The sequence below is a fragment of the Alexandromys fortis genome, unplaced genomic scaffold (genome assembly GCF_014885135.2).
Source record: "Alexandromys fortis isolate MF-2015 unplaced genomic scaffold, M_Fortis_MF-2015_v1.1 scaffold_17, whole genome shotgun sequence".
NCBI classification, from domain to species: Eukaryota; Metazoa; Chordata; class Mammalia; order Rodentia; family Cricetidae; genus Alexandromys; species Alexandromys fortis.
The window spans coordinates 17,551,308-17,571,908 of record NW_026067896.1 but is presented as its reverse complement, the minus strand read 5'-3'; the positions used below and the strand labels follow the sequence as shown (position 1 = coordinate 17,571,908).

The following is a 20,601-nucleotide window of genomic DNA, read 5'->3' as shown; positions in this document are numbered from 1 at the left end:
AGGGGGTATTTGTACCATGGTGTGTACATGGAGATTAGGGGACAGATGTCTGTATCTGCTTTTCCATCAGTTGCTTTTTGTTTTGTTTTTCGAGAGAGTTTCTCTGTGTAGCTCTGACTGTCCCGGAAATCACCCTATAGATCAGGCTGGCTGCAAACTCACAGAGATCCTCCTGCCTCTGCCTCCTGTGTGTTGGGATTAAAGGCAGGCACCACCATGCCCAGCTCTATATGTGGTTTTAATTATACCATTTGTTGTTCTTTTATGTCCAGCTTTATGGTTTTCTTAAAAAAAAATTGTTCTATTTTCAACTCAGTGCACTTGTGTGCACCCTGAGTGTGGGTTTATGCATGTGCACGTGCGTCAGTGCCCTTGGAGGCCAGAAGACAGCTTCATTTCCTGGAGCAGGAGGGAAAGGCCACTGGGAGCCAGCTCTAGAAACATGAGTTTTTAACTGCTGAGCCATCGCTCCAGCCTGCTGCTTTTTCTTTTTGAAATAAGTAAAATACATGGCTTGAAAGTCAAAGCTATATCCGTTCACAAAACTCTCACACTGTGTTTCTACTTAATAGCTAAACATTATTATTTAATTTCTTGGTTATGTTTTCTATATCTCTTTCCAAAAGAAGCAATTAATTTATTTATGTTTTAATTTCCTTTTTCTAATATAGTAGGAAATATTTTTCTCTAAAATTATATATAAATATCTTTCCATAGAATTATATATAAAATTATTTTATACTTTGGTTTTGAAGTTAACAACATAACCTGAATATATTGTGAGAATTCTTTTTTTTTTGGTTTTTGTTTTTCGAGACAGGGTTTCTCTGCAGCATTGGAGCCTGTCCTGGAACTCGCTTTTGTAGACCAGGCTGGTCTTGAACTCACAGAGATCCGCCTGCCTCTACCTCCCTAGTGCTGGGATTAAAGGCGTGCGCCACCACCGCCCAGCTCAATAAAAATTTTTTAATTGGTTTTTCGAGACAGAGCTTCTCTGTAGCTTTGGAGCCTGTCCTGGAACTAGTTCTTGTAGACTAGGCTGGACTTGAACTCATAAAGATCTGCCTGCCTCTATGTATCTCCATCAATCTCCTTCCCTTCATATTAGAAAAAGGTACAGACCCTTAGTTAGACATGTGCTCATCTTTAAAACAATACAATGTCTGTCTATCAGACTCCTATGACCTCAAGTTCCAGAATATCAAGGCAACATTCTTTTAAAGGCACACTTCCCTTTGGTTTGAACCCAGGTTTAGAACCAGTCTGCGCATTGTCCAAGGGAAAGGATAACCAGACAATAAGACAACAAGCTGTCGTTATGAGCTGGCTCGGGCATCACTTCTCCAGGCCCCACGAGGACGTTTCCTTGCTCAGTACACATGCGCCACTCTTCTCCCTCATATCGTCTGAAGATGAGCATTTAATTTCCAACCTGAGGTAGGAAGTCAGGTGACTTTTCTCGCAGGTGTTGCTGTTGGACTATCCAGCCAATCTCTTTGTAAAAGGAGCCCGGGAAAGAACAGCGGCTTTTGTGGGGAGACTGGGAGTACCTAGCCCCAAGAGTGCGTGAGAAGGGGGCAACCGTGCATGGCTTGTGAAAGGACCGCTTGAGTTCAAGGAAATCTCTTCATTCTTAGTTTAAATTATCCTGTCCCGACCAAGCGAAACTTTATTTCTGGCCACTGCCTGTGAAATCCACTTCTTTGACATAAATATCTCAGAGATTTGACTTCAATAAAGAATTTGGAGTAAACAAGGGGGCCTGAGTGGAAAGTACAATAAATTCTTAGCACTGCATGTTTGATTAAAGAATTAACAGAAACTGCCCAGACTGGTGTATTCAACATGGGGACAGTCAGCTTTTGTTGGGGAGGGTGCCTAGCTTCTTAGGTGAGTGAGTTAGAAGAGAGTGAAGCCAGAAGAGAGAGTGTATTTTACCAATCTGAAGCATCACCAGGTAGAAGGATCAAAGAGACTACGGCTGCTGTCATCCCATTTCCCACTAAAGCTTCCCTCTGCTTTTGATGAGCAGAATTACCGCCTCTCTTGGTTTTCTCAGGGCCATCTTGATTTTAGTACTAGTCAAATTAAGATGGTTGATCATCTTGACTGTATTTCAAGGTATTTGGGTAGCACATGTATCAGCTTAAAAACACCAACCCAGATTTCTCTGCCTTCTTTGTTCCTTAGAAAAGCAAAGAAAGCCCACTGGATGCTGAAGTCATGCTAACACTAGCTGCTGTCAGTTGCATGCCTCCCATGCACCAAGTACATGATATTGTTGAATGCTCACGGCAACCAAGAGCTAGAGTACTTAAAACACAGTTGGAGGAGGAAGATGAGGCCAGAGCTGAGGGCAATGATGGGGTCTTTCCTAAGCTTGAAGAGCTAGAACGTAGCTGGGCTGGATTTGAAATTCAGTGTGCACCAGTTTGTTCTTTCTGCTTATGAATGGGCAGCGTCTCTGATTTGGCCCAGTTCTGTGGGCATCAGTTGTATCCATCATGCGCAAGCTCGTTCTTGTTCTTTGTGGTGGCATAAGCATTCCTTGCAGGTCATATAGACAAGCTGCCCAAGAAGTTACAGTGACTACTTTCATCTCATGTGTAGCAGGCCCAGATTAAGATAAGCCACTCTGCCCTTGGTCTTGCTTTGAATCTCTTTCTTTAATTCTCCCTCTCCTTTGATAGGATTTTGCTATGCAGGCTTGGTTGCTCTCAACCTCTTTTGCCTTGTTTGTCCAGGTACTGGGATTACCAGTGTACATTGTACACCTCATTACCTTTCTATTTTTAGTGGGACTACCAAATGCCTGGCACATAGGCAGTGCCTAGGGAAGGGCTGGCATTACTTTCTGAATCATGACAGATGAGCAGTGTTAAGCTTGAACTGAAACTTGAACTTTGCACCTATAAATCTAAACATTTTAATAAAATCACCAAAGATTCAGAGTATTAGAATAGAGTTCTTATTGAGTACAAAATTAGACAAACACACACACCACAAACACACACACACATACACACACACACACACACACACAAGTAATTTTTTCCAACAAGTAAAAGTTACCTTCTCAGTTACTTGATTTGGAGTAGATAGAAGACTGGCCTCCTTGCTGTGATAAAAAGGTGTTATGCACATAATTTTAAGATAGAAGCAAAAATCTCTTGTCTAGGGCTGCAGACTGCAAATGGTTCATTTCAGGGAAAAATCTTTCCAGGTGCTCAGCCCTCAGAAATCCCTCTACTAAAATCAGAGATGATTGAAGCTCTTAGCATAATGATGGAAGCCCTCACTGGTAGGCACCATGCCGAGAAGGAAATGCCTTGGATTGTGTAGAGAGATGCAGAAAGCTTTTAGGCTATCCTCTGCTTTTATTTCATCAGTTCACACCTGAGAGTTATGCTACAGAATTGAAATGCAGTTCAAGTTGCATAATTTAGCCCAGAGGAGCTAGATTGAAGAAAGACTTGAGTACAATAGGAGAGACAGTGAATCTATTTGATCCAATCAGCAAATATTTATCGAGTACTCACTCCGTTTCAGGGCAGTGTGCTGATGCTGGGCATACAAAGAGGAACAACAGCCTGTGCCCCTGGCAACAAGGAGCACACATGGAGGGAGATGAAACAGGGCCAGTATGAAAGCAGCTTCTTCAGGACCAGTTTCAAATGTTCATAGGTGTCCGGGTGAGGCCACTCCTGGTACTTTCTTGGTCTCTCTGTTCATCAATGCCATTAACTCAGGATTCCATCCCTCTGCCCTACTGAACTTTACTTCCTAGGTGTCATCTCCATATACAGCCACACCGGGGGCTGGAGACTCAATATGCATTTCAGGGAGCATATGTCAGTCCACAGAAATAACCCTTAACACACTTCAGGCTGAACATCAACACACGCAGGCTATAATCCTCTTGTTCTTCACACACATCTGAGTGGCAGACGAAAGGGTGTTTTACAATTTTGTTTTGAACTTATCTGTTTATATATCATGATGAGCCACTGGCGACTACTTTTCAGCAGCTATGCCTCTGGGCATTTTTTGAGCAACAGGAAAACCTTAAACACATTTTCAAATGCAATCAAATATTTGCGGGTGGTACTGTGTGTGGTGACGTAAGCCTTTAACTCAGCACTCAGTAGGCAGAGGCAGCTTCATCTCTTGTGAGTTCCAGGCCAGCCAGGACTACACAGACCTTGGCTCAAAATCAAACGACAAAAATACTCCAAGCAACAACAGAATTCGTGAGTTCTATTTGGCAATGGAATGGGCATAATGCTAATTTCCAGTGTTTGACTTAGCATCAGCTTTATGTTTTACACATTTTTCCAAGTCTTAAGAACATATAGGGTGGGGCTGGAGAGATGGCTCAGCGGTTAAGAGCATTGCCTGCTCTTCCAAAGGTCCTGAGTTCAATTCCCAGCAACCACATGGTGGCTCACAACCATCTATAATGAGGTCTGGTGCCCTCTTCTGGCCTGCAGGCATACATGTAGAAATTGTATACATAATAAATAAATATTTAAAAAAAAAGAACATATAGGGTCTCAAAGTGCTAATTAGACCCTAAGTATTATCTGTAATGCCTACCAGATAAAAGGACGAGCCCTGCTCTGGGGACCCAGTAGCTCCAGCCCAGCCTCTAGGTCCCTTCTGAGCTCTCGTGGAGCATCTCCAGCTCTTTAACATCTTGATGACTCACTGGGTCTTTGGAGTAGGTGTGTTTCAAGTATCCTCTCTTCTTGCCTACTACCTGTTCTGTGTCCCTTGCCATTCCTGTTCCACGGACACCGCCTAGCTGGTGAAGACTTGGGAGCTGTTGCAGTCACCAGTGGCTTTCAGATCCACTGCATGAGGTGTCAGGTGGCAACAGACTTCTTGCTTAAGAGTTACCTGGAAACCTGTTACAGTCGTGACTTCTAGACTTCATCTTTGGAGACCCGTGCAGTTGGTCTGGGGCAGGGCTTTGGGACTTGTTTCAGCAAGTTGTCCTGTTTGGTGATGCTTGGGCAAGCGATTAATTTTCTTGTCCCTGTGACAGAGTGCACGGCATAAACACCTGAACAGAAAGAATGGTGTGGTTTGGCTTACGATTTCAGAGATTTCAATCCATATTCCTTAGTCCCATTGATTATGGGCCTGTGTTGAGATGACCGTGGTGGTAGGAATATATGAAGGAAGGTGGTGTATACCTTAGGGTAGACAGGAAGCAGGCAGGGAGAAAGGGGCTGTTCTCTGGCCCCTTTAAAGGCTCCCTTCAAAGGCATGACTTGTCCCTTCACAAGGCAAAACCTTCAAAGAACCCAATGAAGTACTTTTTCCAAATAGGCCTTGTCACCTAAAGGTTCCAGAACCTCAAATCATACCACCAGCTGGGAACCTTCAACACAACAATAGCAGGGAGTGTTGGTGTAGTGAAGACATATCACCATACCATAACATCTCACTGATTTGATTGCTCCAAATCAGATCTGAAAGGAGCTCTCCAGCCATTTGTCCCCAGAGCAACGCACTCTTATGATTGGTCAGCCAAGTTTCACTTTGACTCCTAGGGCATCTAGAACTAGGTGACCTACTGCAACAATGGTTCCTGGGGAAATGGGGTTGCATCTTGTTTATTTTATTGTTATTGTGAATGTGAGGCAGGTTCCGTCCTTAATTTTCCACAGCACCTCAGAGATCAGGTGCAGACAGCTCATGAGGCTTGCTGTAGGAGAGGCATACCACAAGGTAATGACAACACAGTGCAGGCTCAGACTCATGATAGGCCCCACTGACTCCAAGCTGACCCAGCTTTCCCATGAACCTTGAAGCAGCTTACCTTCATCTATGGAAATGACTCTTGCCATTTCCATGACTGAAATTCAGACAGAACTTTTTTTTTGGCCCATTTCCTGTGGACAGAGATTTATTTTTGCATTCTTCCATAATTCCTTTGCATTTTCTATGTTGCTGACAGTTTACAAATACACATTCAGCAAATCAGTGTATCTGTCAGTGAGATTTGCCACTCTTAGACTGTTCAGACAGAACTTTTTAACCTCAGAAAGAGGAGGGAGCTTTTCCCCTCACTTCACCGTTACATCCCAGTCCCTTAAGCAATTGTTTCCTAATTTAGAATTACAGAAAGTGGAACTATCCATTCCTTTCAGGGAAAATTAACTCCAAGAGGAATGTGTGGGATGTTCTGCATTGGGGCCATCCACATGTCGACCCCAGTAGCTGAGCCCAGGTTCCTAGCTGCTCTCTCAGTCCCCCCAATCATTCTTTCTTGAGCAGATGCTCACCGCTCTTGGGTTATAGCTTACTTCACCTGTGGCACACCCTCGGGTGACAGTAAACTAGTTATATGTCTTTCAGTTGATACAATAAGCCCCGTGAGATCGTTTTCCCATCTGAACTGACAGGAGGTAGGGAGTACAAACCACTTTGCTGAGGTCATGTCACCATGGAGGGACATGCTGGGATCTGACTGGATGTCTCTTTGTTTCAAGTTTGTGAAGTTAGCTATTATGAAACCCTGGCAAACACTAGGTGTTAGACTGGACATTGAACTTGAGTAAGAGATTGGTCCTTAATGGGACTAAACATTATAAAGTCAGAGGAGGCATGCTGAAAGAGGGAGCTGATCGCGTCAGCCTGGATTATGTATGACTCAGCCTCTTGGCTCCACGGGTCTTCTTTATTGTTCTGTTTTGATCAGTGGTTATCATTCTTCAGCATCTTGGTTAACAAGTTAACCATCATCCTTGACTCTCCAGGAGCCAAGTACCAGCTCGAACCGTGGTGAAGCAGCCTATCCGCGGAGCCAGCAGCAGGACCACAGTCACGGCCATCGTCCAGACTGGTGGGGACTGGAGCACTGGCCTCTTCAGCATCTGCAGAGACAGGAAAATCTGTACGGGCTTCCTTTTCACTCACGCTCCTCCTTACCATTTTCTCCCATGAGGTATCAGTAAGTGGAAAAGCTACCCCAGCACAAGGTCAGAAAGTAAAAGATTTCAGAATAACTGGACTAGTCTAGTGTCTCAGGGCTGTTCCTTAGTTGGGGAAAAAAAAGTCATGCTTTTCAACAGTGTAGACCAGTTCATAGGATAAGTGGTATTTTCAAAGATTTTTTTTTTATTCAAATGATAGAATCCATAGTTGGTAAAGACACAAAATAGCCTCCCTTGTCACTAGAAGTGACGGTATGAACTGGTAGAGTTCAGCAAGGGTTACACTAGTGTTTCCCCTGATAACTACTTTTCTTAGTAGGAGCTTAATCTGAGAAAATAAATTACGCTCAAAATTTAACAGGCACCTCAACACTGCAGCCCTGGTCACTGTGGCAAAGCTTGGAACAGCATACGAACTGCATGCATCCACTGGGTTATTATACAGCTCTGAAGAGTCACAGAGTAGAGTAACAGTCAGTGAGTTAAAAGTTCTTTTGTGTACAGTTTCACTTTTGTTAATTTTTTTTTTTTTTTGAGACAGGGTCTCACTGTTTCCCTGGCTTGTTTGGAACTCACCGAGTTCCACCTGCTTCTGCCTCCTGAGCGCTGGGACTCAAGGTGCATGGTACCACACCTGTCTTGCATATGGTTTTGAGTTTAAGAAGTCGAGTGAGTGCAAAACTGTGTTCATCAAATTCCATCTGGAGGAGGTGAATACATTTAGGGAAAAAAAGCTTAGGAGGATCTAATACTATTATTTACAGCAGATATCTCCAGATGGCAGGCTAACAAATACATTTCATTTTTCAAAAATTATCTCCTTAATCTCTCCATGCATTGCTCTTGTAACAAGAATGATCTGAAAGGAAACGCCCTTTGTTGACTGAGATCTTGTCTGGCTCTGGTTCAGTTGTCAAGAGGTTCTAGTTTCATGACTGACCTCTGGCTTACAGCAAAGGCACACTGAGTCACTGTTTATCTCAGCGGCCATGTCTCAGGATCCCAGAACCTGTGAGAAGCAAGTGTTGGGTCCTGATTTAAAACCACCATTTAGTGGTCATAAAAAAGAAAAAATATAGAAGACAGGCCAAGGACAGAACAGTATCTGTAGGTGCGGATATTTTGACGCTCCCCCACCCACCTCCAGATCCCTTACTTATGTGTGTACACATAAGTGGAAGAATTGTAAATATACATTACCAGACACCTCTGTTTCGATTTCACCACACACGTACGTGATCACGCCACATAAGCACATCTGGAGCTAATTTCTTAAAATGCCTCATGAATCCCCTTGTATCCCAGTTTGTTGATGCAGAAACTCTGGTTGCTGGACCTTTATGGGGTTTACTCAAACCAGTGCCGTGCAACTCTGCTTGTTCAGATGTCAGTTTTGCATAGCGTGAGGATATCTGTCTTGGGTAACTGCTAATGAGTAAACTTGCTGGCCAAACAGAATGTGCCTCTTTAAATTATAGTAGATGTCGCCAAGTGGCTTTCTTTCTGGAAGGTGAGTTAATTTGCACTCCCACTGGCGGCGCATGCGTGTGCTCGTTCCTCTCTAAAGGATCTTATTATTGGAAGGTTCAGGCTCCCTTGCAGCAAAGCGACCTGAAATGTGCTGTGTTTAATTCCCACTCACCTTCCTTCAGTTCTTTGGGCCTCTACACCACCGCTTCTTGTCTTTGTTTTGACTTGCCCATAAGGGAGAAGGATGACATTCTACACAGGAGGGTGGAGAACAGGCCTCGGTTTAGGTGGGCTGTGGAAGTAAAGGGAAAGGCTGAATGTGTACCACGCATCCCTATTGACCGTGAGCTCTGTAAAAGAAGAAAATATATGACTGATAACATGTTGGCACATTCACCTTGTAAAAATGGGGTGCTACAGAGAAAGGATCCGTGTCTCTTTGTAAATACCATTTATGGTTGCAAACAAGAGCAACAACAAAAAAATCATTTGGGAACATTTCCTTCCAGGTATTTTCTCTACATTCACCTGTGTAAATCTGTTAGCAATCTATGCTATTGCTTTGTAACTCATTAGGCAAAGCATAAATGGTATTAAGTTGTGCTCCTTATGCAATTTGATTTTTTAAAATTCAAATTAGCCTTAGAGATTTTGCTCTGTTGGTACTTAATTGAATTTTTATCACATCCTTTTAGAAAAGTTTGTGCATGTGTGTGCATGTGCATGCAGTGTATGTGCAGGTATGGGTACCAGTGTGCATGGGCAGAAGCCAGAAGAAGGCATCTGATATCCTCCTCTATTAGACTCCACTTTATGCTCCTTTGAGATTGGGCCTCTCATTGAACCTAGAGTTAGACTGGCAGCCATCAAGCCCCACCACTCCTCCTGTCTCTGTCTCCCACGGTCCTGGCATTGCAGGTATGTATGCTGGCTTATGTTGTCTTTGCTGGGATCCAAACCCAGGTCCTCATGGCTGCCCAGCAAGCATTCTTGATCACCGAGTCACCTCTCCAGTCCGTTTCCCACATTCTTAGTGGTTACACGCCATGTTTTATCTGTTCTTCAGCCTACTGACATGCCTTTGCATTTGTAAATGCTGTGATGCAGACACGCTGCAGTGACTATCCTTGCAGGTGTCCTTCTGTGCAGTTGAAGTTACTCTAGGTGCTGATGAGTGAGATTATTCATTCCTAGAGTGTGTTTAAGTCTTAATAGATTGAGCAAAGTTCTTATCTAATGTGGTTAGGCCAATTTCCACATTCATGTATTGGTAATTTTATGTCCCCAAACATATATTAAAAATGGGGCATTCTTGTGAGTAGCAAGTGACTTCTGATAGTATTAATATGCTTTTATAATGACATTATTGTTGGCCATTGGTATTTACTCTGAGTTTGAAGCCAGCCTGGTCTACAGAGTGAGTTCCAGAACATCCAGCAATACACAGAGAAACCCTGTCTCAAAACAAACAAACAAAAAAGTGCCTAGTTTATATGATGCTTTCAGAGATTAAATGAGCTAACACATGTTAAATGTTTTCAGGAAGAGCTTGGCACACAGAGAACTCTTTATAAACATGAACTACTGTGAAATAAATATTTCTATATAGGCTTCTATATAGACATTTTTAAAAAACCACAGCTGACTTCTAGTTCAAAGTGATTGTAAGTATTGTGATTTGAATGAGAACATTTCCCAAAGGCTCGTATATTTAATACTTGGTCCCCAGATGGTGGAACTGTTTGGGAAGGACTAGGAGGTATAGCCTTGTTGGAGGAAGTGTCACTTTTTTTTTTTAAAGAGAGGTGGACTTTGAGGTTTCAAAAGTCCACATCATTCCCAGTTATCTCTATCTCTCCCTCTTGCTGTGGATCAGAAGTAATCTCTCTGCTGCTGCTCTGGCACCATGTCTGCCTGACCGCTGTCATTACTCCCCACCATGACAGGCATGAACTCTAACCATCTGGAACCACAAGCCCCTAATTAAATGTTTTCTTCTAGAAGTTGCTATGATCATGGTGTTTTGTCACCTCAGTAGAAAAGTAAGACAAGTGTCTAAAAAGCACACTTATATAGCATGGTTATCTGACAGACAGATTCAAAATCAACCAACCAACCAACAAGAAAACCTAGCAAGTGAGTTCTAACGTGGAGCAAAAGTGCTAAGGCACAATCAATGTCTTTACAGGGTGTGGTACAGTTCAGAGACGAGTAAACAGGATTGATCAGTTGCTTAATTTGCCAGCTTTATAATTAGGCAAATTTTTGTTAATTGCTTTGTTCGTGGGAATTTACCGTCTTTCATAATCTTCACAGACTGTACCATTGATTTCAAATTGTTCTAATTCAAGGTTGCAGATGCTGGGAACCCTCTGCTTGCTGCAAATTTGCTAGGCCTTATACTGCTTTCCAAGTTGTTCAGACTAGTTGTCAGTGCTGGGCAGAGTCTCCTTTTCTGCTCAGGAATTATTTTTTAGCAGGACTGATCCTTGTGCATTCTAGGCAAATACACGACCATGGAGCTGTAGCCACAGTCAGGATTTTTTTTTTTTGATTCAGATTAAAATATCTTAGAATTATTTGAGGTTTACTTAATTTGCTTTTAGCTACAAGGTACCTACCATACCTTTGTTTCTGGCGCATCAGAAGCTGTGGTGACTAACACTTCACACAAGCTACAATGGCTAAAACAAAACTTCTGAAAATAGCAAATGCTGGCCATGATGTCAAGCCATTAGAAGTCTTGAATGGTGTCAGAGGGGGTATGGAATGGTACACATGCTTTGGAGAACTATTTCTCTATATTTGTAGAATTAAACATATGACCTAGAAATTCCACTCTCAGGAAACTACTCAGATAAAATAAAGTCATATATCCACACACTGAATTGGAGGTATGTCTATATAAAGACTTACATGTGAGTATGCATAGTGGTATTAATATCAAAAAATGGAGCAATAAAATGTCGGTTAGTGGGAGAATAAACAGTTTTTAGACTATTCATACGATGAAATGCTACTTATTCAACAGTACTAGCTATAACTTATATAACAACATGAGTAAACCTAAAAAAAACCTCACGGAATTGCACAAAACAATAGAAGTAAATGTGATTCCATTGAGATGAGGGATAGAAGTCATGACTGTGTTTCCCTCAGGAGTAGGGGTGATAAGGGTATGATTTCCTGTTATATAGGTGAATGCTACTATTGTCACCCAAAGTGAATACTTAAGGTTTGTGCATTTTTTTGTATATAAAATTCCTCCTGATTAAAATGTTTAGCATGTATACTGCATATTTTTATGTCAACTTGATATGAGCTAAAATTAAGTAAGAGGAGGGAACCTTAATTAAGAAAATCCTCCATATGATTGGTCTATAGGCAGGCCTGTAGGGCATTTGCTTAATTAGTGATTGGTGAGGGAGGGCCCAGCCTATTGTGGATGGTGCCATCCCTGGGCTGGTGGTCCTGGGTTCTATAAGAAACCAGACTGAGGGGGCTGGAGAGGTGGCTCAGCGGTTAAGAGCACTGGCTGCTCTTCCAGAGGTCCTGAGTTCAATTCCCAGCAACCACATGGTGGCTCACAACCATCTGTACTGAGATCTGGCACCCTCCTCTGGCATGTGGGCATACAGGGAGGCAGAATGTTGTATTATATAATAAATAAATAAATCTTTAAAAAAAAAATAGAAACCAGACTGAGCAAGCCATGAGGAGCAAGCCAGTAAGAAGCATCCCTACATGGCCTCTGCATCAGCTTCTGCTTCCAGGTCCCTGCCCCATTTGAGTTTCTGTTCCAACTTCCTTCAGTGATGAACACTTAAAAACAAGCCAAATAAACCCTTTCCTTCCCTTCCCAAATTGCTTTGGTCATGTGCTTTATCCCAGCAATGACAACCCTAACTAAGACAGTGTGTTTCCAAAGACTGGTATCGTGGCATTTTTGTTGGTTCATAGTCCTAATTATTTGAAATAATCAGGATTGTCATCTTTTTGCAGTTTTAGATGATGTGACATCTTAACTGCGTGTCAGGAGCTCTCGCGGCTCGTTAATAGTTTTCTGTGGCTCTATGAGCTCCGTGGAAGGGAGTGAACAATTTGCCTGCCCTTGGGCATGCGCTTTCTCTTCCCTTCTGGAGCAAGTTCGTAACAGCCATTACATTCTCCAGAGGCTCTGTGGCCTCAAACATCTTGGGAATAGAATCCGTGTTAGTCCATTCAGTCTGTGTAGCAAGTCATATCAAGAGTTAATGGTGAATGAAGTACTAAGTGGAAACCATTTCCAGTTGACACTCAAGGGCCCAGTCACCTAGTAGTTTACAGATTAAAATGGACGAATGTCAGTGGCTCTGTGAAGCTGACAAAATTCAGAATAATCTCAGATCTGAGAAATAGAATAAAACCCTGACAAGAATAGGAAACGGGGTCAGTTTTTCTATCGTTTTTACAGAAAGGAGTATCTGTTATTCAGGAAGCTTCTAGTATCCTAGGTCCATGTTAAAAATTGGATAGAAGATATACGTATCAGTTATGATTCAAAAATTACTTAACATTTTTGGCAGGAAAAAAAGTTCCCATAATCGATGCTAACAGAATCGTGTCAGGTTCAGTTTTGGCAATATTTAACAAAAGAACACAATTTTGATATGTCTAGGTAATGACGATTTTCTAGCTTTGAGTTTTGAGAATTGTTTATTCATTCTTTGTCCCTGGTTCCAGGCAGACAATGCGGTGTTGAATTGATGGCACAGGGTTGCGAATCTGTTTAAAATGTGAAGTTGTTCCCTGAATTTCTGAGAACGCTGGTTTTCTTTTATGTGCAATCGACAGGTTTCTGTGGTCTCTTTTGTCCCATGTGTCTTGAGTGTGACATTGCCAGGCATTATGGAGAGTGTCTTTGTTGGCCACTGTTACCAGGGTCTACCTTTGCACTGAGAACTGGCACCAGAGAGAGGCATAAGATACAGGTAAGGACAACTGAGGCATATATGAATCCAAATCTTTATGAGAACTTGGATGCTTTTCAAACCTATGATTCTCCAAGGTGATTGGGGGGGGGGGGAGAGAGAGAGAGAGAAAGAGAGAGAGAGAGAGAGAGAGAGAGAGAGAGAAACACACGCTTAAAAAATCTCACACTTAATAAAAAATGGTGGGGAATGAAAGTTCTGATTTCATTATTTACTAGGAGTTATCATTTAAATGAAAAGTATATTTTATATTGAAGGCTATTTCAAGAAGAAATCATAATGCAGACTGTGTTGGTCAACAGGTCTGGTCAAATCATTGGCCAACTTACACACTCTGAGATGTACTTTGATGCGTAAAACTAGGTGATTGTAGCCAATATCCCCTCCCATCTACAGAAATAAAAGCACACTTGTCTCTTATTACTTCAAGACATGGCGGATGGACTCAAACCTAATTTGGAGGAAGTGCTTGTGAGGTCTGACACTCCAAAGTGTAGCCCATGTGTCACAGGTAGACTTTACTTAGGAGGCTCCTTGTGGTCCTTAACTTTCAGTAGAGCCAAGACTGAAGCCATGAGTGGGTGAGCAGAGATGGGTGCAAACACATACAGACACAGAGGGTTTTCCAAAGGGAACCTTCTATGTTGGACACAGACAGACAGTCTCTCTCTCCCAGTATCTAGGTATTTTGTGGGATGATCTTTTTATGTGAACAAAACAAGACACAGGCTTGTGTGAATCCTCATGTATAAGGACCGTATGTATATGTTTAGACTGATCCAGTTTGCCTGGATGTAACTGTTAACCAATGATTGTCCCCAGGCAGGTGGCTGGGTGACTGGGGACAGCTCTGGGGGAGGCAAGGGGAGATTTTCTTTTTTACTTCACATCCCTTTTTACTATGGGGTTTTGGGACCATTTTATTACCTGATATTCAGGTGCCTTATTACCTGAAGGGATGCTACCCCACTAGAGCATGTGGCTCTGACAGGCTTGCCCTTCTCCCTGACTCCCTCTGCCTTGCTAAACCATTAGAATACATTCCTAAAGCTAGCCCCTTTCTCCTCCTGAGGCTGACTACCAAGGTCCAGCTATCAAAGTATTGAAGTCCAGCAATCAACCCCCCTTTGGCTCACCTAATTAACATGCCTAATTAAAACTGTATACCTCATCCTAACCTGGGGCTTCCCATTTTACCTTTAAAAGCTGCCATTTTCTTATGGGCCCCATCTGTTTCCTCCCAATCCAATCACAGTCCGTTGTCATCCCCCTCCAGGATAAATACCCCTTGAGAAACAGAAACAGTCCTGTGTCATTTGGTCTTACCCTAGGGGACACTCTGTGAAGACTGGATGGTGGTGCATTGCTGCTGGCCTTTCTCCATCTGTCAGGTGGCCCGAGAACTCAAGATGAGAACCTCCCAACTCTACGAGATCTGTGCAATTCAAGCACCCAAGGACAGCCTGGTTTGATAGCCCTCCTCCTGCGCTCGCTCTCCCATGCCTTCCTCTCAAACCTGTCTTAGAAGGGTAGTTTTTTCCCCCATAGTATTCACTGGAATAGAATAAATGATTTATTCACTATTGTCTCTGCTGTGTTATGATTCCCCCAAGGTTTTGAGTAGTTTCTGACTTTGCTATTTTGGTCTAGCCATACACAGTACCTTCTAGAGGTGAGTGATATATTCTCCCCTCCCCCTGGCTTTTGGAAGGTTGACTTTTCTCCTAGTTTCTGATGCCATCATTTCCCATGAGGCTGAAAAAGTCCCATGTATATTTATTTCCCCAAAATATCAGTGATGGGCCAGGCCCGATTAACTAGGCACTGATGTCTTTGGAACAGTAAGCCATTGCCCCCTCCCCCCCAGCCCAACTCCTTTAGTCTTAGTTGTACAGTAAGGACCCTCTGAATGTGGCTGACAATTGGGGCCGACTGAGAAGCCAATGAAAATGACACTGGGATTTGTCTCTACTGCATGTACTGGCTTTGTGGGACCCTAGTCTATTTGGATGCACACCTTCCTAGGCCTGGATGGAGGGGGAAGGGCCTTGGACTTCCCACGGGACAGGGTACCCTGCTCTCTCTTAGGACTGGAGGAGGAGGGAGGAGGGTGACAGGGGGAGCGGGAGGGAAATGGGAGGAGGGGAGGAAGTGGAATTTTTTTCTTTTTAACAAAACACAGGAAGCGTTTATTGCGGATCCCAATTTGAGGGTGTGTATTGGAAGTGGAAATTTTGAATGGTATTATTTATAAAGTAATAAAAATAAATTTTTTTTTTCAAAAAGAAAGTCTGTATTGGTGCTGATCTTGAATTCTCTTCCAACACTTTCAGTCTCCTTGCTCCAGGCTCAAAATCCATAACTGGGTGAGCATTATGGGTTAGATTGTGTTTCCTGCTTCTCCTATACTCCACAAGAGATACATTGCAGCCCAAGTCCTGGCACCTGTGAAGAAGACCTTATCTGGAAACAATCTTCGCAAACGTGATGAAATTAAGATTAGGTCAGTAGGGTAGGCCCGAATACAGCATGATAGGTGCCCTGTAAAGAAGAGGCAGGAGTAGAGACGCACACGTGAAATCACGTGAGGACGGGAGGGAGGCTGCTACCAGGCAAGGACTGCTTAGGGAGGCTGAAGCTGGAGGAGACAAGGGAGAATCCAGCCCCAGAAGTGTGGAGGAAACACGGTCCTGCCAATATCCTGTGTTCAGATATCCCCCTCTATAAACGTGACAGAATAAGCTTCTATTGTTCCAAGACACCAAGTCTGTGGCGGTTTATACACCATCCCCAGGAGGCTAGCGTGGCAACCACCTACTTTGTGAATTGAGTATGGCATCTATCTAGTTCTGTCAGGTCAACAGCACAGAGCTGAAGAACTTGAACGCCTATTAACTGATTGTGCACCTGTGGGCAGTTTCGTTACCTCCTGTGTCTCGGTTCCTCATGGATAAAGGGGCTGGTGTTAGCATTGACCTTAAAGGGCTATGAGGTTATAACAGTCAAGCCGTGTAGCGCTGTGCTGAGTGAGTAGAATTAAGGACTCAGTAAATACACTTCTCTCTCTCCCTGCCCCCACACCCTGACACTTTTTCTCCTCTTGGTTTTTCAAGACAGGGTTTCTCTGTATAGCCCTAGCTGTCCTGGATCTCACTCCATAGAGCAGGCTGTCCTTGAATTTAAAGATTTGCCTACCTCTACCTCCCAGACACTGGAATTAAAGGCATGTACCACAAGTGTCTGGCTTTTTTTGCAGGTGTGTGTGTGTGTGTGTGTGTGTGTGGTGTAGTGTGGTGTGGTGCTGGTGGGGAGGAATGTAAATACCCTATTGAGAATTTATGACTGTGATGGTTTGGAAGAAAATAGCCCCCAAAGGGAGTGGCACTATTAGGAGGTGTGGTTTGGCTGGAGGAAGTGCATCACCATGGAGGCAGGCTTTGAGGTCTCATCTCTGCTCAAGCCATGTCCAGTGAGATGGACCACTTCCTGTTGCCTGTGAGTCAAGATGTAAGAACTTCCTCCACCACCATGTCTGCCCACATGCTGCCATGTCCCACCACGATGACAAACCTCTAAACTGTAAGCCACCCCATTGAATGTTTTCCTTTATAAGCGTTGCCATGGTTATGGTGTCTCTTCATAGCAATAGAAACCCCAAGACAATGGCAACCTTTGTAATAAATTGTACTAATTTCTATTTATAGTTGGGACATAAATTCTCTTAACTGATAAGCCATTTCTTCAGCTAGATATACACTTTCTTTTAAAATTGAAAAGAAAATTATTTTATGTATATGGGTATTTTGCCTGTATGTATGTCTGTGTACTGTTTGTATGCCTGATGTCCATAGAGGCCAGAAGAAATGGAGTTATGGTCAGTTGTGAGCTGCCATATGAGTGCTGGGACATGAACCTGGGTCTGGGTCTTCTGTAAGAGCAATGCTTTTTTTTTTAATTGCTGGGCCATCTCTCGAGGCCTGTAAAGTTTCTTAGAAAATTAAATTCTGCATGAAAATGGAGTCAGTTAAATAGGCACGATAGTTCACACCTGCTATCCCAGCACTTGGAGGAATAAACCAGGAAAACTGTAATCACTCAAAATAAGAAAGTTACTAGCATAGCTGGTATGTGGATGTAGCAAACACTCTGAAGGGGTAAAACACTGATTTCAAAAAAATATTTGTGTTAATATGATCATTGTGTATTATGTTGTATGTTTACTCGTAGTGTATGTGTGCCATGAATAGAGTATATTTGTAGGTCAGAGGGCAACTTTTGGGAGCCAGTTTCCCCTCTTATCATGGGTTACAGGGATGGAATTTAAATTACCAGGCTTGCACAACAGGGTTTTTTGTTTTTTGTTTTGTGTTGTTTTGTTTTTCGAGACAGGCTTTCTCTGTAGCTTTGGAGCCTGTCCTGGAACTAGCTCTTGTAGACCAGGCTGGCCTCAAACTCACAGAGATCAGCCTGTCTTTGCCTCCTGAGTGCTGGGATTAAAGATGTGCACCACCACCACCCGGTTACAGTAGGTGTTTTTACCACTGAACCATCTCAAAGGCCCAACACTAACAAACTCAAAATGCTCTGAATATTTTGAGCTATTCAACCCTTAGTGCCTGATGAACACTTCAGAAGAGAGACCTGAGCCACAGAAATGCAAATGACCTTCCCAAGGCTTCATAGCCCTCTGGAGCCCACATGGTTTCTCCAACCAGAACTTTCTTTACAGAGATGAATTCATTGTGGTCAGCCTTGCCAGTGTTTACTGTCCCTGCCCCTAATCGTTTCCACAGAATCACTCAGAGCAGATGCTAGGAGCTGGACCTCTTGGGGGAAAATTAAGTGCTCCACGTCGACATGTAATCTGCGATCAACCAATAACTGAAAAAAGCAGGCCCAGTAGAGACAATGGTTAAATGAAAATAACCTGTTTTTATTGTTTCACACTCAAACACAGGATCATAGAACAGGAGCAGAATTTATAAGAGAGTTCTCTGCTATTGTTATAAGATAGTACAGAGTGATCTTGAAGGGAGGCGGCATTGGTCCACAGCTTATGATTTTCTCTAAAAGAACATGTCAAGGCCAAGAAAAAGAACTTGACAAAAACCTGTGCTTCCTATGAGCACCATTATCCAATACTGCGTGTTTCTGTGACAGATAATAACTGATGTTAAGCATTCATCAGCTGCATCTACTCCCCAGCTGTGTGAGCTGGACAGAACAGAGACCCTGGTATAGCCCTAGGGGATACTGTGTATACATCGGCTGGTGGTACTCTTGGCTTTTTTCCATCTGTCAGTTGGCCTGAGAATGCAAGACAAGAACTTCCCAACTCTGCAATCTGTGAAGTCTGTGAAATTTGTGGTACAAATCTGAAAATTACCCAACAGTGAAGGCACGGTCTGCTTATCATAGACAAATTCCTTTTGGTTTTACCAGGATGCAAACTGTGGAACAAATCTCGGATGACTCCCTGTGCCAACACACAGGCAAGAGACGTTCCAAAGTAACCTGTTCAGAATGCCACACATCAGAAACCAGGAGACAGGCCAACAGAAAGCTCCTTGACGCTCTTCTATTTGCAGAACAAACTAAGGCCAACAGCTGCATTCCTGGGATACTCTAATTGTTTTGGAACAAAGCTATGCAAAGTATGGACGTCCCTGAGTGTCCATTTTCTGGTACAATTATTTTTATCTGTTTATATATTTCATGGAGCTAGAATTTATTTATCCCATATTCCATAATGACTTTTGCATGACACCCCTGTTATGGACATTATATACAAACATATTAACTCAAAAATATTCCCTTTTGGACTTTTAAAAGCACTGAATAAAAAAAAGAAGCAAGCAAAGGTAGAAGACTCTACAGCATGTCTATTTAAATTTCTGTAAGGCATTAATATTTCTCCCAGTCTATTTTCTTGATTCATTTTCCACCTAAATGACACTGCTTCTGCTCGACCAAATGCAGAAATAAGAAGCAATGATTTTAGATGGGACTCAGACTTTCATAGTTAGAAATCTATCGTAGGCCAAATCATGACTGCCTTTATTATACTAGTCAAACATGCAGCTTCACGGTCACCCGCCACCTTTTGACCAAGGGTGATTTGTCCTCTGTGTAATGGAACTGAGTCCAGACATGAGCACCTCGGAAAGTGAGGAGTTTTTCTGACCTTCTAGATTTGTCTTGGAATGAACGGACTTTTTCACCTTGTGTGTTACATAATTTGGTTTACTGGCTAACCCGGGTTCAAAAGATGAGCTAAATCCTCATGAAATCTTTCATACGAGCCATAGAAAGTTTCCAGAAACAAAAAAACAAGACAGCAGCATGTGTAAAAATGTGTAGCAAATTCTTGTTGCTTACGCTGTTGAGAGTTGGGAGCCATCATTGTTCCCTGTGGACAATGAGGCCCGGAGGACAAGGCTATCTGTAGAAATTTGGTCACTGGCTCTGGAGACTAACTTCTGTTATCCCCTAATTTTGATGAGGACAGATTGTTCCCGTTCAATGGTGTATTTATAAACATGCCATTTATAAAATAAAAATTTCCCCCAAATGTGGAATTCTGTGTTGGTACCCTGGCAAGTGCACTCACTGGGACTTAAGTGTAGGCAGCTCATAGCTGCTGCATGGGCTAGCTCCACACTGAAGGAAACCTCCTGTGCAAGCCCACCCCTCCCCCTAATCACACTTGGGCTAGTGCTCACTCTTGTTTACAGGCAGGACTGGATGGAAGACTGAACAGGGTATCAAATTAAGGCCCCCAACTTTAAAACAACTAGTGTACTAGATCATTACATTGGATAATTATAGAACTGTGTCTTTTTAAAAACAGCATTCTTGCCAATGTCTTAAAAAGGGAGGAAATGTACCACATTTTCTTTCTCCATTCTTTGGTTGAGGGGCATCTAGGTTGTTTCCAGGTTCTGGCTATTACAAATGATGCTGCTATGAACATAGTTGAGCAAATGTCCTTGTAGTATTAGTGTGCGTCCTTTGGGTATATGCCCAAGAGTGGTATTGCTGGGTCTTGAGGTAGATTCACTCCCAATTTTCTGAGAAACCAACATACCAATTTCCAAAGTGGCTGTACAAGTTTGCACTCCCAGCAATGGAGGAGTGTTCCCCTTACTCTATATCCTCTTTAGCATAAGCTTTCATTAATGTTTTGTTCTTAGCCATTCTGACAGGTGTAAGATGAT

The 20,601-nt window shown here is 42.8% G+C and overlaps 1 protein-coding gene across 2 annotated transcripts; it reads left to right on the top strand.

The window, feature by feature from the left end:
* The first annotated feature begins 932 nt into the window (after window positions 1-932).
* Plac8l1 (PLAC8 like 1) lies at window positions 933-15,072 on the top strand. Of its 2 annotated transcripts, none has more exons than XM_050162293.1 (4): window positions 933-1,437; window positions 6,768-6,904; window positions 13,248-13,384; window positions 14,716-15,072. In XM_050162293.1, the coding sequence occupies exons 1-4, from the start codon at window positions 1,160-1,162 to the stop codon at window positions 14,854-14,856; spliced, it is 693 nt and encodes a 230-aa protein (XP_050018250.1). In that variant the 5' UTR covers window positions 933-1,159; the 3' UTR covers window positions 14,857-15,072. The 2 variants fall into 2 exon arrangements, 1 of the variants encoding a protein (XP_050018250.1); XR_007595427.1 differs by lacking the exon at window positions 933-1,437 and adding an exon at window positions 7,486-7,654 and having other exon boundaries at window positions 6,641-6,904; window positions 14,716-14,862.
* Window positions 15,073-20,601: the final 5,529 nt, after the last annotated feature.